We start from the raw sequence: 18,903 nt of genomic DNA, 5'->3' as shown, positions 1-18,903 counted from the left end.
CCATTTGGGTAAAGTTAGAGAATGCTGTGAAAGCAAATGCAACCATACTAAAAGTTGTAATTAACAGCAAAATTAGTTTGGTTATTCAAAAAAATTGTGCATCCATATGCAATTTATTATACTACAATATATTGCTTTAGTAACCTTTTAATCAGGTTTTCTAACAATACTAACATACACACACTTTTGTCCATTTTCCTGCCAATGTGTCGAGTTAATATTTTGTAATGAGAAAATCCCAGTATCTCATACATAGGCATCCAGTGAGTTATGGCATCCAGAGGGAAGAGATGAAATGTGTGTCATGTCTTATACAAACCCTGTGATTACATACTTGCAGTTGGGATAAAAAAAAAAGGGCAGAGTTTGCAATATGGCATCAAGTGTATATTTCATCATTGCAGCTTAATGGTAGATGGCTATTATGATCTTGTACTTCATTTGCCATTTCCTCTGAAATGCAGCTATTTTAAACCACAGTGTGGAGTAATGGTGAAGCCTTAACAGATTAACAGATTTGGAAGGGACCTTGTAGGTCATCTAGTCTAACACCCCCCCCCCCCAAAAGCAGGAGACCCTATACCATTTTGGACAAATTGCAGTCCAATCTTTTCTTGAAAGCTTCCAGTGATGAAGCTTCCACAACCTCCGAAGGCAACTTCTGTTCCATTGGCTGATTGCTCTGTCAGAAAATTTCTCATTTCCAGGTTGAATCTCTTTGTTCAGTTTCCATCCATTATTCCTTGTCTGGCCTTCAGGTGCTTTGGAAAATAGCTTGACCCCCCCCCCTCCTCTGTGGCGTCCCCTCAAATATTGGAACACTGCTATCATTTCTAGGTATTCTAGGTGTGGTCTTGCTAAGGCTTTATCTAGTGGTATTAGTACCAATCCAATCCAAAATGAATTACTGTAATGAAACTGGGCACTTTTTTCAATTACTGCAATTTATAGTTCATCATTTACATGCATAGCTATAAATATTCTTGATACGTTTGGTGTGGGGGAGCATAAATTAATCTATATAAGCATGTGACTATCCTGTTGCATTCCTGTATATTTGCAAAAAGTTTATTGTGTTTGTAACTTCTAGCAAAGAGGAGTTGAGACAGCGAATCCTCCCCAGCAGACTTCTTTGTTCACTAGCAGTACACACCATTAGTGTCCTCAGTGCTGAAAAGTGGCTGCTGTCTTAAGAGTAATTTGTTGAGACCTGATTTAGCTGCCTCACACCAGCAGATTTACTAACACACACACACATACACATACACATACAGTCCTTTCTTCTTTCAGTCTTCCTTTCTGGGGCCCTAAGGGTGTTAAAAGGAATCTGATGGATTTCTTGGAACAGCCTCCCCTCCCCCGCCCACCCCCCTTTGTTAGGGTCTGACTAGAGGGTTAACCTTCTTTTCTCAATATTTCCCCCTAGCCTGGCTGAATGGCAGAATCTAGTACAAATTTCCTTTTTAACACTATCCAACTAACCCAGTAAAGCTTATTGTATAACCATAGGATGACTAATAAATTAATAGTTATATGAAACGCCATGACTAAGAATATGAAGCAACATTAAAAATCATGCATGATTTTTAATTCCTATTTACCAGAAAGTTTCCCTAGCATGTCCAATCTTCAGAGCTATTTTGCAAATCATAGTCTTAGCTGTACTTTCAAAAGAGCGTGAGAGATTATTTTAACTACTGGCAATTTATTGTATAGCTGCCAGACACACCTCCGCCTCCTTTCATTCCAGCCTATACTTTCAGCTTTCTCTTTGCTTTTGCCTCACGCCTACTACAGGATTTGCTTCTCTGACCCTTGACTGCAGGTCAGGGATTGCTAAAGTGTGGATGCTTGCTCTCTCATTCATTCACAAATTCATACCCATGGAGGTAAAGCTGCACTTTAGCAGACCGGTCCATCTTCCATGTGGCAATCAGGAAGCAGGGCTGGAGCTTATCCGAATGTCTCATCTTTAATTCCCCTCTCCCTTTTATATAAGAAAAGATTGCGAAGATTAATCGAACAGCCAGGATTACATTTTGCAGGGCAAGCTTCTCACCCAGAGAGGAAAATGTAAACCTAAGTGAGGGAGCATGCTACTCTTATGGATTACGGATTACCAAGGCCTAAAGTCATGCTTCAATTTGCACATATTAAAAGAGATAGGAAAGATAGGGACCTGCATACAGAGCTGGGTGAGGAACCAAGCAGCTAATCTACTGGTACCTGCCCATCTGAATGGAGAACAATGCCCTGCTTTTCAAGAGACCAACTTTTCCTTCACCATGTGAAGGAAGTTTGTAGCTTGCTCAGTTTAGCTTGGGGGCGGGGGGGGGGGTGTTCAGTTACTTAAAAATGTCCCCACTGAAGCAGAACCCTATTCTGCATTGTTTGACAAAGATTGGAACAAGTCTCAAAGACTGGGTGTTTCATCTGGCAGGTAGGTGGGGCTTTGAACATGAATTCCAGCCTCACTTCTACATTGCATTGATTGTTACACTGCTCACAGCGGCAGAACTGGGAGTAGGCCACAGGCTAGCTGGGGAATTCTGGGAGCTGAAGTCCACCCATCTTCAAGCAGCCAAGGTTGAGAAACACTGGACTGAATCAGCCAAGGCAGCTAAGGAAAGAGAAAATACATTGATGAAAGACTCTCCAGTTGGATATTACTGTGATAAACCAGAGATTTATGCTGTTTTCCAGCAACTACAGCTGTTCTATAATCTAGTGCCTAATTTAACTTGTATCCCACCTTTGTTATTTTTACAAATAATTCAAGATGCTAAACCTTCTTCCTCCTATTTTCCCCACAACCACCACCCTGTGAGGTGGGCTGATTTTGCTGATACCAAGGTATCTTTAGCTCAAGATACCTTGAGCTAAAACTATCAGCAGTACTCGAGTTTAGATAGAAGTTAGGGCCAAAATCTGTGCCAGTAGTTCCTTTATCCCTCGATGCATTAAGTCTTTGTAACAGGAGTCAGAGGCCTCCTTAAGGGGAAAAAAATAGCCACTGGAACTCCTAGCAATAAATCACAAATCTGTTTACAGACCCTAATATGCATAGGTCAAAATTAGAAAGATTTGGATCCACCCTGCCCCTATAAGCTTTTAAACTCTCTCTAAAAACCTGGCTTTTACTCCAAGTAAAGGAGAGATCAGTGGCAGGGCCATTTGATTTGTAGTTTGCTTTGGTTGTGATATCCATTTCCTTGCTCTGTAATATTCCTTTTGTTTCTTCTTAGGTTGTAATTTTATGCTGACTATAATCAGTTTTGAATTTGAGCAGCCTTATAAAATGAAATTATAAATGTAGCCTGTCTGAATTACATTTTGCTCTGCATATTTTTGTCCGATTTACTGCAGATTTACTTACGTTGTGTCCTGTATATTTGATTTTTAAAGCTGCATCTTGCTTGCCTTCTCACAGAGCTCAAAACAGCTTGTAATAAAAGCAGCTCTTTTTATTAATAACTTGAAGGCTTTAAGTGAATTAAAACCAAAGACACCTCCCCCTAGCACTGTTAAGTGTTGAAGATTTGTTGATTCACACATCATTGGCACAATATACCTTCCAATTTTTCTAAAATTCTATAGTTTGATGAAATTAGATGTCAGAAAAACCACTGTTAGTGGATGAGTTATGACTGCCAACAAAATGGCTATGAGTTTGGAGATACTTAAAAGAGTTATTAATTATTCTGTTAAGGTATATGAGCTCCTTAGGGATGGCACATCTATCTTCTTATAAGCCAGGGAATCTTTAAAATGGGACCACATAAAAGGACTAGGCACAAGTTGTCGACTTGCAACCATTCATTTAGTGACTGAAGTTAAAGTAGTATTAAAAAAAATGACATTGCCAGTTTTCACACTTATGACCATTATAGCATCTCCATGGGCACATAATCAAAATGACATATATTTATGACAGTTACAGTCCCCAAGTCATGTGATCACCATTTATAACCTTCCCAGTCAGTTTTTGACAAGCAAAGTAATGGGGGAAGCCAGATTCACTTAATGATGGTATGATTCACTTAACTCCTCAGCAATTCACTTAACTGTGGTAAAAAACTCATAAAATGAGGTGCAACTCACTTAACTACTGCCTTGCTTAGCAATGAAAATTTTGGGCTTAATTGTGGTAATAAGTCGAGAACTACCTGTAATATTCTCGGTACTAGTTTGTTTCTCATGACCCTTTTCCTATCCAGAAGTGGTGCTGCATTAAGAACACTTCCATGCCTATGAAAGGACATCAAACTCCCTTTATACCAGTGACATAAAATGCTCAAAACTTGTTAGAATAGATAGGTTTGCTCAGTATAAATAACCCTGGCATGCCATACAGACTTATGTATGTACAATATGTATCTTTCCTTATTGTACTGGGTATATTACACATCAGATTCTTATAGTTTCCCATCAAGCCCTATGGTTAAGTACCTTCAGACTAGATTTCTTGTTAATCCAGACTGTACATTACCCATTGCCTCAAAAAACAACTACAGGTAGTCCTCAATTTACGACTACAACTGAGCCCAAAATTTATGTTGGTAAGTGAGAAATTTGTTAAGTGAGTTTTGCCCCATTTTATGACTTTTCTTGCCAAATTTGTTAAGTGAATCACAGTTGTTAAATTAGTAACATGGTTGTTAAGTGAATCTAGTTTCCCCCTTGCCTTGGCTTGTGAGAAGGTCGCAAAAGGGAATCACATGACCCTGGGACCCTGAAACCGTCATAAATGTGAGTCAACTGTCAAGCATTTAAATGTAAATCACGTGACCATGGGGATGCTGCAATGGTCATAAGTGTGAAAAGTGGTCAGAAGTCACTTATTTCAGTGCCATTATAACTTTGAATGGTCACTAAGTGAACTGTTGTAAGTTCAGGACTACCTGTATTTTGTTAGGAATGCTAACTATTAGAGACCAAAGAAATGTATGGAATATAGAGAACTATAAAATGGGGGGAGGGGGGAGGGGGGCGAAACACCACCAGAAAAGTGAAATACCTTCTAACAAAAAGTACAAAAGTAGCAAAAGTAACAGCAGCAGCTAAATCTACTAATAATTAAGCCATACAACTACTTCAAAAATTGCTTCTCAAGTACTGCAGAAGACCAATCCATATGGAACAATAACAGGAAAGAATTGCAATTTCATTTTTAACTGTGTTTGTGAGCAATGGAAGAAAGAAACCTTTTAAATTGCTTAGATTCTGAAAAACACAACATTTGATTTAAGAAACACAAGAACCATTCCCTAACTTGACCCATAATGTAATATGACTCAGCAAATTAAGAAAAGTCAAGGTTTATATACTGCAGAGTCATCTTTTTTTTTTAATACTGGGTTAAAATTGTTTATTTGGCTTTGGCAGTTTGTTTTAAGCTTGCTTACTGTAATGGTGTGCTTTATTTATTACCTAAAGTGGCCTTTTCGCGGGTGTGCATATGCAAAAAATTAAAATCTCGGGTGTTTTCCCGCGTCATTATAAATAAGTTGGTTAAAATATTTAAAATCCTGGTTAAAATCCCAGCTTAAAATCTTCTAAAAATCCTTACAGAGCACTCTGCAAGGTCCTTTAAAACCTCAGCTAAAATCCTACCAGTGACTTTAAAAGTTTTTGTTGAGTGCTCTGTAAGGATTTTTAGAAGATTTTAAGCTGGGATTTTAACCAGGATTTTAAATATGTTAACCAACTTATTTATAATGACGCGGGAAAACACCCGAGATTTTAATTTTTTGCATACACACACACACACACACACACACACACACACACACACTGCCTTGATGTCTGAGGAAAATTCAAAATATTTCTGAACTAAATGCATATGGATTCTTTTAAGAAAGGTAAGGAATCCTTATATATTTTGCATTGAAATATGTTAAATATCACATAGTACTATTTGTAAAGCTCCCATTAAATTACGTAGATTACATATGGATCATCCGTCTCACCGATTTCTTTCCATACTTTTATAAAAAATGGCATTGTATGATAACACTAGGATTAAAGGGTCCACAAAAATACGTGTTCAGTATCATCTAGGATTGTAATTCAAGCAATCCTTAATTTCAGAACTGCACCCTTCAGATATCTGTACTAGAGTATAATTGAGTTGAGAGGTTTGTGGAGGAGAGCAAGAATTGATGCTCAGATCTGCAGTTATCATTGCAATTATGTTTTTAATGCATAGGAGAGAATGTGGCTTTAAACTAAACAACATTAACAGTGTCTGGGAAAAGTAGATAAATTGGCCAAGAGTTAAATCCAAATTTGTAACTGCTTCCTTGGGATGAACCCCAATGAACCTCCCCAAATGTAAGCAACTGTGGAACACTCAAACACTCAACCTACGCTTGTTAACCAACACAATCTGAGTCAAGCCTGCAACCACATACCCCTTTTGTTATGAAGTAAATTAAAAAATAGTAGTGCAGGCAGCCAGGCAGGCCTGCCCAAGTGCAGGGGGAGACAATTCCATATATGCTGCCCTCCATCCCATTTGGAGCAGGGATTATCAAAGGAACCAAGTATTCATGAGGTCTGGGGATGTGAAAACAAGCCAGAGCACACACTTTAAAAAAACACAGGAAGAACAAATTAAAATGGAGCTGATTCCAGGTGAATGAAAACACAGCCCTGATGTGAATTAATGGGAAGGATGCCTGTTTTCCTGTGATGCTGTCCAAGAGAGACTCTCGGGGTCTGAGTTGATGCATTCGTACAAATGAGAAGTTCTGCACGAACACACACGTCCTCCAGATTCATGCCATTTATCTTTTACTGAACAAAAACAACAAAGCTCTTTTGGCAGCTGAATGGAACCAAGATCAGCTTCTATTGATGAGAAACCCCGGGTAGGATAGGAGGAAGCCAGCACTCGCAGGCTTGCATATTCTCAAAGGGCTGCATCTGACAAACGTCTGTTCTAAAAGGAGTTCTCAGACTCTCTCAAAGCTTGCCTTCAACAGTCTTGCCCCCCGCCCGCCCCTCCCAGCCAGAGAGTCTGAAAAGGCACCAAGGGACAGTTGATGTTGTGGATACTGGATACACATGGCCCTGGGTATGTGGGGCAGGGAGGGAAGGGACAGTCTTTTGTTGGCTCAGAGAGCTTCACATGTTGGTGCTCATCCGGGACTGGCTGTTTGCTGGAGTGAGTTCACCTTGGCTTCCTTCTCGTGGAGGAGACTGTAACAAGGCAAGAGAGAGACCCAAGGCCCAGTAAGCAATCAGGTAGAAAAAGAGCTCATCTCCCATCCCACAAGTTGCCACACCAGCAGGCAAGTGAAGGAAACCCCCAGGGAACCGAAACCAGATGAATGGAAAAGAATTAGGGACTAAAAGATTAGATGAGCATGGAGAGACATGCCCCTTCAGAAAAAAAGGGCCAGTGGTAAAAGAACCCCACCTATTGGGTTGTCTCACAAAGTGTAACACAGTTAAGGGAAATTGAGGATTTAGGGCCCCAAGGATGAAGGTCTCTTCTAAGGCTGGGCAAAACATTTTGAAAGAAGGGTTTTGTAATGTGTGCAAGAGAACCCCTTTTCCTCTGAATAGCAAGCAGTTATGCCTATTGCTAGGGTCACACTACTACTTCAAAAGCCGTTCCCAGCTGCTTCTTTCAAATGCCTCGCATAGCCCTCTTCTCTTCCTGCATCTTCCCTGTGCATCTGCCAAGAAAAATCCACTTTTGGATGATGTTCATTTTGTCACTTCCTGCTGTAGGAAGCTCTGTGCATAATACATAATAAAACAATGACATTCATTGCTACCACGTGTACAATGGTTTCAAACCTAAAATTTAAAGGGGAACTTGAGTGATTCAGGGAGTGACAACCACTATTAATCTTGAGGGCTACATACCAGCGCTACAGTCAGAAGCAGAGTTTCTTACATCCCAATTTATGGGGAGCCACATTGAAAAAGGGCTATTGCTGTCAGGTCCACAAGTGGATAGGTACGTTTGGTATTACAGAACAGAAAATTTGATTAGAAAGGCCTTAGGCTTATGGCAGGAAGGCTCTTCTTACATCTACAGCAAAATCTGTACTGAAATAATGTTTCTAAGAAAGTATCTTATCTAACCTGCTTGTGGCCTTCAAATATTTAAGCATCAGCTGAAGTCATTCAGGAGATGCATAGGAACTACTTTGCCCTGGTTCAGCTCATCAGCTCAGTCCAAATGCCCTCATTTATATTTACACCAACTTCTGATTGATGCTGATTCATGAAATGCAAACCCCTGGAGAAGGCAGGGCATTTTTGCTCACCTTGACATGGATCTGATTACGCAGGACAGCAGCTCGTAGGATCATAGCTTTGGCGCGACGCTGAAACTCCTTTCCCATGAGCAGGGACTTTTCAAAGGTAGTACTACGTTGGTCAACATCTCTGGCATATAAAATCTACAGAATAAGATTAAGTAGCAGGGGAGATACAATTCAGAGATGAAGAGGAGCAGCAAATGATGTCTGAGAAACAAAATGCAAAAGCCCCTCTAGTATTTGTTGAAGGAAATGAAATAGCGAAAAGCATCTTCTGAAAATTTAAAAGCCAAAAGAACTGAATCCTTTTTACGTAGAAATAAAATGATTTTTTTTCTTTAAATAATTACTTAAAACCGAAGTAGGGTTTCTCAGTAAGCAGGAGTTATACCTTGTCTACAATATCCAAATTCTTATATTGGCTAAAATATTCTAGATTACAGGTATTTGTCGACTCACAGCCATTCATTCAGTGACCGTCCAAAGCTACCATGGCACTGAAAAAAGTGACTTATGACCTTTTTACTTACAACCAGTGAAGGATCCCTATAGTCACATGATCAAAATTTGGATTCTTGGCAAATGACATGTACCATATTTTTCAGAGTATAAGACGCACCTTAGTTTTTGGGGAGGAAAATAAGAAAAAAGCTGATTGGTGGGTGGATCAGCCTCCAGGAATACCCCCTATCAGCTGTTTCCAGTGGTGAATTTTAGCAACAGGTTCCTTGGTTGTGAGCTCTGTGCCTTGCGTTTTTTTCTGCCTCTGAAAGTCTCCAAAACTCTTTCAGAGGCTTTTATTCTGAAGTACTATCTGTACTCTGTTCAATCTCCTTTCTTTGGTATTGGTATATAATCTCTTCCTATCTGTTGGTTATTGTGTCATTCTCCAGATTTGTTAACATAGTTTGGTTAGAACCTTTACTGATTCTTCTTTTGTTGCTTGCCATATTATTTTAGATAAATGCCTTTCAGAGGCTTTTTTTCTGAAGCTTCGTTTCTGAGGCTTTTTTTCTGAAGCTTCTTTCAGAGGCTTCTTTCAGCCTCTGAAATCTGTTTGGGAGGCTGAGCGTGGCTACATTCGGAGTATAAGATGCACCCAGATTTTCACCCTCTTTTCTGGGGGGAAAAGATGCGTCTTATACTCCAAAAAATACAGTATTTATGAGGGTTGCAGTGTCCTTGATCAGTTTCTCCAACCTTTTGACAAGCAAAGTCAATGGGGAAGCCAAATTCATTTAACGACCTTATTACTAACTTAACAACTACAGTGAGTCACTTAGCAACTGTGCCAAGTAAGGTCATAAAATGGGGTAAAACTCATTTAACAGCTGTCTTCCTTACCAACAGAAATTTTGGGCTCAATTGTGGGGCCCAATTGATTAGCCGTATGGCATAATTACTATGTGCAAACAATTAAGTTCATTCTGCCTAGTTAGCCATTGGCTTCCAGCAGTGGCCAGAGAGACTTAGAAGCACTTGTATGACTGGGACTCACCTTGCTATGGGAGTCTATTCTGGCATTTATTAGCCCCTCTAGGATCAGCTGAGTGAGCTCATCCTCCAGAGCTGCCACAGTAGTGTTGAAAGCAGTGGCCATCTTGCGCATGTCTGCCGATACGTAGGGGCTGAAATACTGGGAATAAAGTCAAGGGAGAAAGAGACAGAGAAATATTCTGAGAGTGACTCTGCACTGCATTCAGTGAAGAAAGGAGCAAAGGAAAGTCACAATTGCAGCCACAGGTAAAGACAGCTACCTGGATAAGGGCCCGGTTTCGTATCTGGGTGTAAAGTGTTCTCACATGAGGTGCCAGGTACATATCCAGTAGTAGGTTATCCTGTCCAGAACAGCAAGAAGAATGGACATAAAGCTTTCCAAAGCTTTGCTCTATAAAACAACCATTTCTAGAGTTTGCAAAATGTTAATAATAAATAGAAAAGAAACACTGAATCTATCTAATAAGATTTACCACATTTCCTTTGGAGTTACCATAACATCCATTAATCTCTTTCTACTAATTTGCTATTAACCTGGGAGAACTGGAAGTAACTGTAATAGCAACAGAGGAAAAAAATATCCAAAACTATTAACTGTTTCCATGTTTTTTCCCCGAACGAGCCAGTCTCAATCCCACCCCACCCCAATAACAACATCCAAAGCATGCCAAGATCATTTTTTGAAAGAGACAATGAGAAGACAAAAAAACAAATCTTACACATGTATCTGAACTAACTCTCAAAATAGTACAATTTCAGCCTAGAGGCTTTTCACGGGCAGTCTTTTCCTCTAGCAAATTTATTTGCTTTCCTTCCTGGTTTTTTTTTTTAAAAAAGATATTTAATAGGAATCTGTGTATTTGTAACAGTACATAGCTATAACATATTTTTCTCTTTTTCAGATTGAGTTTAATACCTAGTAGCTGGACGCACTGAAACAGAGTGTAGCTGATTAAGGTTAACATGCAAGAAGGGCAGAAATTCTTACACACACACACACACACACACAGACAGACTATGACCTGGTATTATCTCTGAAGTCTGTTGCTTACCCCTTGCTTTCTTATACTTCTGAGACAAGAGTAGCTTTATCCAGTTAAGAAAGGGTTCTCAGAGTTCAAATACTGTTGCAACTGTTTTGCAAAACATACTGAGGAACACTAAAACTCTAGGACATACCTTCATCTCATCCAGCATCTTGAGACATGAAGCATATTTGGATTCATAGAACTTGAAGATGATGTCGCGCACCTGTGGTTCTAGCTCTAAGAACAGTTTGAAGGAGCTGTAGATACAAAGGGGGGTCACACAACCCGAAGTCGAATCATCTTTTATGTCTCTTTCAAAGAGGGCTAACTCTATTCAATGGAAAAGTCATTTTGATCGTGTGATCATTTCTACAAGATTGTGAGTGACCGCTGTCTCAAGAGCCAGAGAGCATGGCAGTGGAAAGGCATAACTGTCTAAAATCTGGACCCAGATGGGAATAAGTCTATAATTCTTCATCCTGTCTTTCTTAAAATTATACTTAGTCCTTGACATATGACCATAATTGACCAGTAGTAAATTGAGGACTATCGGTACCAAGGAAAAGGAATCAGAGGAATTTAAAATTGAACACACTGGATACAAGATGAGGGAGACTACTCAATCTCTTTCACTCCTGCCATTTGTCTGCTCCCATCAATAAATCCACTAACATGTCCATTATAATTTAGTTTATTTCATCATCAAAGTTCCGCAAATTGTTTACCTGCTGGAAATGACATTACGTTGCAATTCTTGTCGGTCAAAAGTTGCTAGTGCACACAGGCCACCATATACAGCTACATTGCTAGGAGAGAGCAGCTGGAAAAAAAGAGAGAAGGGACAGCCTCTAAAGACTAGAGATAAAGTACCCAAGATTGCCTGAATCCTTTCCCCAGGTTTCCCAGGAAAGGAAGAGGTGCCCCCCCCCCGGAAAAAAAAAAAACACACAAGGAGGAAAAATAGCTGATCTCTCCAGATTTAGCTTGGAAAAGGTCAAACATGGCCTTGTATGTGTCATTTCCTCCACATTAAACCCCACTGTTTTGCCAGCTCCCATCTCTTCCACATCCTCACCTCAGGGAAGTCACAGTGATCAAATGAGGCCAACAGGAAGCACTTTGCTGCCTGCTTGTACTTCCGGGCAGCCAGTTCAGCCAAGCCTAAGAATGAGATTAAGTTACTCTTTTGTGCAGATGAATCGGAAGAAAGAGAAGGCTAGGGGTCACGTAGAAACCTAAGGGGGAACCTCTTAAATTAATGATAGTTTCTAGGAATAGAGACTGACTTGGGGGGCTTTGTGCAGTTTACAATATTGGGACAGATATTGGAAAAGCAAACTGGAACGTTTTGCTAGTCTATCGCACTGCTTGCATACAACCATTCCCACGAACACTAAGGACAGTATCAGTAAAGCAAGCAAACCATTTTCTCACCTGCGGCACATTTCAATTTGGTAAGGATGGCCTGTGTCTGGCTGTCCCGTTCTCCTCTTTGCTAGACAGAGAGGAGGGAGAAAAATCAGTCAATGAGCAATAATATTTCAGCTAATTCATTCCATTAAGCTTGTCTGAGGAAGCAGCTCTTTTCTCTCTTTCTTTTCCCTTGGCATGCATCAAGGGTCCATCTGAAATGCAGATGGATTCCTTCAAAGCTCTAAACAGGGATCATGTGCACAACACTTTATCATGTAAGCCAGTGAGGAAATTGAATCTCTGATTCTTTTCATAGGAGAATCCGAACCTCATGTCTACTTCCAAGTTCATTATTAATTAAATAGCTCTTAACAATCCTTCTACAAGTTAAAACAGTAGAGGACTATATTTTATCAGGAGATCAAAACAGGGCAACTAAAGGCAAACAAGGAATTAGCACGATCTAGCATATGACTAGTTCCAAATTCCCATTTCAGTAGGCAATCTTGACTAGATCATTGGAATGTCTTGCCACAGACAAGATGGAGAAAAGCTTACTACCTCTGCAATCTCTGGTGTGGATTCTGCTTTGCTCACGTAGCTCAGGACATGGGACCAGTTTTGAAGATAAACACTGACCTGCAAAGAAACAAGTCCAGACATAACTGAGTAGCACATTACCTGACACCTTCTATCCTGTGCCTCTATAAAAGAAGTAACGGTGAAAAGAGACCTTTTTGAGGAGTTGCAGTAGCCTACTATTACTGACTCATTGAGTCCTCGTGAAAAGTACTGATGGGAAAACTGGAAATTTGAAATGCAAAGATAGAAAAGGAAGGAAGGTTTATAAGTTAATTCCGAGTTGGGGGGGAAAAGTCTATTTTGAACAGATATTAAATTCTTCTCGTCCCCTTTCTCCAAATAAAGAACTGCTGAGATAAATTGCTGTTTACCTTGATAACATTGAGGCACATGTTAATAACATGTTTTGCACTGGTGCAGTAATCACGAGCTCGTGAATAACATTTAAGGGCATTGCTGAGGTCTCCACAGTCAAGGTAGTGATCTCCCAAGTCATCATGGCCTCTCCTAAAAAGCAGATACATGTCAGCTATAAAGGAATAAGCATCAGAAACACATAATCCTAAACAATGTTTGCTCTTGTCCAAAAAGTCTAACTACTGTGTAACACATGGCAAAGAACGTTCTTATTTATTTCTGGCAGATACTTGGCATCAACATTTACACTGAAAACTAAAAATGAGGATCAAGTATACTTCTTTATTAAGCTTTTTAGTATTCCACTACAAAGTCCACTGTGCTTCATTGCTAAACAGATCCATTGCCTCTTCTGAACATTTATTTCCTTGCAAAACTATTCATAAGTTACCATGAATAATGCCCACCGCTGCTGAGGAATACAACTGTTATGCACATTATCAAAGTCAACAAATGTATACTAAATGTAGAAGAGTGCAAGATACATGTCTTGCAAAACCTGAGAGTGAGAATAAGCAGTAGCAGCATTAGGAAAAATGTGGGTCACAGAAGGGAAAACTTATATTGGGGGATAAGATGTGTCTCACACATTACATGTTTAGAACTAAATAGTATATTTTACGCTACCTTCTGAAGGGTTCACAGAGGAGGGACATTATGGTGAGCAAACTATTTATTCTAATTCTTGGGAATGAGTGAAAAACAGTTCAATCATTCAATTTTCTTTCTCAAGACACATTTGAGAAATGATCTGTGACGACAGATGATGGAAAACTCTTTTCCTGTGAAAAGGAAATGTGTTGCATTTTCTACACAAAGATTCCTTCATGGTTTTATTTCATGGCAACATGTATCAGAAAACTGTAAATAATAAATTCAAGAAAATGTCATTTGAAGTATACACAGTCCACCAAATGATTCCAGATGACATTTTAAAATGTTATTCTGAGATTAGTTTTACAAATTTGTAACTACCAACTCCAATTTCTTTTGTTTTCATTTGTTAGTGTCCTTAGTGTCACCTGATGCTTTCCTTGATTGAATTTCCTTTATAATTCTTAAGATCTGTGTCTAACTTTTCCAGTTTGAGAAGAGCTTTTTTGCGTGTAGCCTCGACCCATGCTGTGTCTAGGGGAGGGGGCTCTATCCCACCGTCTGGGACAGCGTCAGGTGTGTTCTGCAGCTCTCTGAAAAGAAAACAGTAGATACACAAAGTGTACAGGAACACAGAATCATGTTACCTACAGATATAACAACCTATCTACTGCCACAATCTACAAGAATTGAGAAGGATCATAGTAATGCATTAGGAGTACAATCAGTTGGCTCTAGACAATATTGATATTTTGATGAGTGAAACTCTAAATTCAGAAAAGGAGTTCGACTCATATATAGAACTCCTATAATGCCTTGCTACAGGCAGTGCTAAATGAATTGATAGGAACTAAAACTGATGACCTATAGGAAAACTACTACAGATAGAAAACAAGACAGATCCCTTTGTTTCACAGTTTGAGCGAGGAATAGCAACATACCTGTGATTTAAACAGAGAAGGTAAACAAAGAGCCAAGACAATCAAAAGCTGACTTTAATAGCTTAACTATGCTCTTTCTCCCTGCTAGGTAAACTTTTATTTAAACAGCAAACATTCTCAGTTACACTTGATTCTAATGCTTAGTTCATCAAAATACCTGAAAGCAAATGAAAGGGCTCCCTTTCTACTGGGTGCATGAATGGCTCTTAAGATATAAAGAAGAATTTCAAACTGAAACCATATGCAAGAGCTGAGTAAAAAAAAATAACCTTCTGGATACAGTCATCTGGTTAAAAGGGGGCCTCTCCCAGGGTTTTCTACTTTTTATATATACATATGGTACTGCAAAATGTCCATGGGAATGGAATTTGGCAATAATAGTCCTAATTGAAAACTTAAGTGCTCTACCTTCAAATTTCAGTACAGCCAATAAATACCTTAAGACAGACTGCAGTATCTAAATATAGATAAGGTAGGACGTTAGCACAACTTAATGTTTTACCAACGGTTGACTTGGAAGTATAAGAGAATATCTTGCAATGAACAGTGTTGCCCATGCAGAATGGGTAATGGTGAGAAGACTTTGCCTCCATTGTCTAAAAGGCACTATATAGTCTCCCTGAATGCTTTTAAATTATGCTATATTACCTACTGATATCAAAAAGGGGTAAGTACTTATTTTAGGGAGTACTGTATGAAATTTGTGCCATAGTATTTTATATCTATTGGATTTTGTTAGAAATGATAATTTACATCTTATATTTTGTTGCACATTTGTATAAATGTTAGTTTTAAAACACCAGAATAATCTTTTAAAAACTTTCGTAAGTTAATAGGCTTGCTTTTTCATATTTGTATGAATGCTTTATTATATTTAACTGTAATTATGCTGTATGTCATTAACATTCTATCTCTCTCTCACACACTCTCTATGGACACGCACAAAGATAATTAGATAGATGGATAGACAGCGAGAGACAGACATATACATATACATATATATAGATATATAGTTATATAGATGCAAAGTCAGTCAACTAAAGACATATATATCTATATTTTAAGTACTATGCATCCCTGACAAGCCTCTCAAGATCCTTCTTCATGTTAGTACCTGGTAGCTTCAGTCAACTTCCGGTGAATCTCCTCATAAACATCCACATTGAATGTTCTTTGGACAAATGAGAGCGCCATCTTCAGGGCTTCCACTCGCAGCTGTGGGCAGTGGTCAGCAATGAATTGCAATCTCTCAATCCTCATCAGGCCGCTGTAACTTGCTGCATACTGCTCCAGATCCTGCGCAGCAAGAAGAGATCATAGATGGTAGTTTATACTAGCCCAACTTTTAGGACCCTTGTATTTTTAGTTCAAGAACTATAGAGGAACATAGAGTTCCCAGATGATTGCTAGCTCTAGATCCGTGATGGCGAACCTATGGCACGTGTGCCACAGGTGGCACACGGAGCCATAACGGTGGGCATGTGAGCTCAGCTCCGGCGGGCATGCACGTGCCAGTCAGCTGATTTTTGGGCCTTCTGGGCCCACCAGAAGTAGAGAAACAGGCTGTTTCCAACCTCTGGAGGGCTTCCAAGCAGGTGGGGAAGGCCGTTTTTGCCCTCCCCAGGCTCCTAGAGAGGCTCTGGAGCTGGGGAGAGCAAAAAACGAGCCTACCAGACCCATTGTGTGCCATAAGCAGGGGGAGTATGTGGTGGGCACGCGTGCATGCATGGGGGACAGGGCGTATATAAGTATGGCTGTCAGCGTGTGCGACACCCCACCCCCTGCCTCCGTGCTCTCCTACTTTTGGCACGCGATGGCGAAAAGGTTAGCCATTACTGCTCTAGATCCTAAAGCATACAGGAATTATTCCTGGATATTTTTGTTTCTTAATGACAATTAACCAAATTGTAAATATGTTTCATTTTTGTTATATTCTGTAATCTGTGGAACAGGTCTATGCATCAACATTTTCTGTAGAATTAATGCATTGGATGATATCACACTATATCGTTTTTTATCTCCAAAAAGGAAAAAAAAAGTAATAACTGGGCTCATTTAGGAAGTTAGTAAAACAATACTGGTACAATACCTGTTTTACTCCCACAACAACTTTGTGAGGTATGGTGGGCTGAGATAGAATGACTGACCCAAAGTCAGTCAGCATTTGTGGCTAAGGATGAATAGACTTGAGCTAAGGTTTTTCTACTTTTAGCCATGTTCTTAACCTCTATGCTGTAAAAGCTCATATAATGATTTAAACTTACAACTCAAGCACTGATAGTTATATGAGATATGACAAGCAGATAACGCCATCCAGTCTCAAAAAGCTGATACTTATAAGACTGGAAGCTGAAAAAGCATCCTGGGAGAAGGCATTGGCAACCTATTTCTGTACCGGTGCCACTAAAGCAACACAGGTATCTTCATAAGGTCTCCAATAGTTGAGCTTCACTCAAAAGACACTTTATCAACAGAAGAAGAGGAAACTGCGGACTGTTTTCGTTACACAATGTGAAAGAGTTTCCAGCAATTGTGATTCAATTCCCTCTCGCCTATTATTTTAACTGACAATATAAATCAATTTTCCTCAATATGTAAGCAAAGGTTACAAGTAAAATAATAAACAGGTAGCAGTTGCTTAAACTAAGGACTGATGGAGAACCTAGGTTTTGGAAGACAATTCTAAGAAACCCATTCTGTCATTTTTGTCCTCAAGCACATACCAGAGTTGGGTTCTCCACCACGTAGTTGATATCAGGTGCATTTTGCTGATCTTCTTGGGGATCTACATCAATCTGCATGGGCTCTACCGCACCCTGTAACGGCAGAGCATGTAAGTGAAACAGAAATGAGGAGTCTCCCTCCCAGCCCCAAGGGAAAGATTCCCATGCATCAGCAAATATAACTGAACTTGACATTTAAGCAATGAATGTACAGTTTAGGATTTTCACTCCAAGAAGTTGTTTCCCAGGCCTGTCAGAAATACTACCCTCACTTTGTGCCACTAATTCACCCAATAGATTTCCTTGCTCTCAATAATAAAACAGAGATGGTAAGCAATTGGAACAATGTTACATTGGGAAAGAAATTAACAGAATTTAGCATAATTAAATTGGGATATTTTTCTTACTTGTCAGCTTATTATCTAAAGTTTATATTGTTTCATATAACTCATAGGAAATTCTAGGCATACTTTTTATTTTCATTCATAATGAATGGAAATAATTGTTAACAAGAAAATCCACTTAAATCTTTATGATTTTTTTTCAGCCAAACCCAAGAGCACATATACTGTATAAAGTACTGAATATACTGTTATTTCCACAATATTGCCAAGGCTGAAACATGAAATAATAGTCTGAAATTATTATTATTGTTGTTGTTGCTGTTTTGATATTCATTATCCAAGATCAGGGCTGGATTTATAAGTGGGCAATTCAGGGAGTTTGCCTGGGCTTTTAAACTTTTGGGAGAGGGGAAGACTGCCCTCATCATGAATTTTCTCAACAACTGAAACAAAGAGCAGTAATTTTAAATGGCATGAGCAACTGCATATTTACAATTCTGTACAAGAAAATGTACAAAGTTATACACTATGAATAAATCAAGCAAGCATACACACTTCAAATACTTGGGTATTTGCGGGACTGCCTTCTGCCGCCGATAGCCTCCCACCAACCAGTATGCTCCCACAGAGAGGGACTCCTCAGGGTGCCGTCAGCCAGGCAATGTCGGCTGTCGACCCCCAGGGGGAGGGCCTTCTCTGTGGCAGCTCCTGCCCTCTGGAACGATTTGCCCCCGGAGATACGAAGGATATCGGATCTCCGGGTTTTTCGCCGTGCCCTAAAAACTTTTCTTTTCCATCAAGCAGGGTTGGCGTGAACCCCCCCCCCCCTTTTTTTTTTAGTTTTTTTTAGCTTTTTAAATTGTCAAAGGGGTTTTAGTTTTCAATGTTTTAAATTTTGGGGCCATAGTTATTTAATTCTTCTAATAATTTTAAATTTTGTATTCATATGTGTTTTAGTTCTGGCTGTGCACCGCCCTGAGTCCACTTGGAGAAGGGTGGGATATAAATTGAATAAAATATAAAAATATAAATATAAAAACATGGCTAAAATGCAAAGAAAAGTAAAACTATTTATAACAAAGAAA

General features: G+C 39.4%; 1 protein-coding gene across 7 annotated transcripts in view; it reads right to left on the bottom strand.

The window, feature by feature from the left end:
- Window positions 1-6,177: 6,177 nt before the first annotated feature.
- Window positions 6,178-18,903, bottom strand: part of GPS1 (G protein pathway suppressor 1) — a 17,326-nt gene continuing 4,600 nt past the window's right edge. For 4 of the 7 annotated variants that reach the window (XM_034412920.3, XM_034412922.3, XM_087887112.1 and 1 more), the window contains 13 exons: window positions 17,475-17,567; window positions 15,866-16,047; window positions 14,239-14,403; window positions 13,171-13,306; window positions 12,779-12,856; window positions 12,239-12,299; window positions 11,880-11,965; window positions 11,530-11,624; window positions 10,956-11,061; window positions 10,037-10,117; window positions 9,778-9,915; window positions 8,286-8,420; window positions 6,178-7,203 (listed from right to left, as the gene is read on the bottom strand). In XM_034412920.3, coding sequence (XP_034268811.1) covers window positions 7,129-7,203; window positions 8,286-8,420; window positions 9,778-9,915; window positions 10,037-10,117; window positions 10,956-11,061; window positions 11,530-11,624; window positions 11,880-11,965; window positions 12,239-12,299; window positions 12,779-12,856; window positions 13,171-13,306; window positions 14,239-14,403; window positions 15,866-16,047; window positions 17,475-17,567 — 1,431 coding nt within the window. In that variant the 3' untranslated portion in view covers window positions 6,178-7,128. Of the gene's footprint in view, window positions 7,686-8,285; window positions 8,421-9,777; window positions 9,916-10,036; window positions 10,118-10,955; window positions 11,062-11,529; window positions 11,625-11,879; window positions 11,966-12,238; window positions 12,300-12,778; window positions 12,857-13,170; window positions 13,307-14,238; window positions 14,404-15,865; window positions 16,048-17,474; window positions 17,568-18,903 lie in introns of all 7 variants that reach the window. The other 3 variants (XM_087887111.1, XM_087887115.1, XM_087887113.1) reach the window with 1 other exon arrangement.

Source organism: Pantherophis guttatus, chromosome 2 (genome assembly GCF_059756535.1).
Source record: "Pantherophis guttatus breed Tessera chromosome 2, ASM5975653v1, whole genome shotgun sequence".
Taxonomy (NCBI): Eukaryota; Metazoa; Chordata; class Lepidosauria; order Squamata; family Colubridae; genus Pantherophis; species Pantherophis guttatus.
Note: the sequence above shows the minus strand (reverse complement) of the source record. Positions and strands in the feature narration are given on the sequence as shown.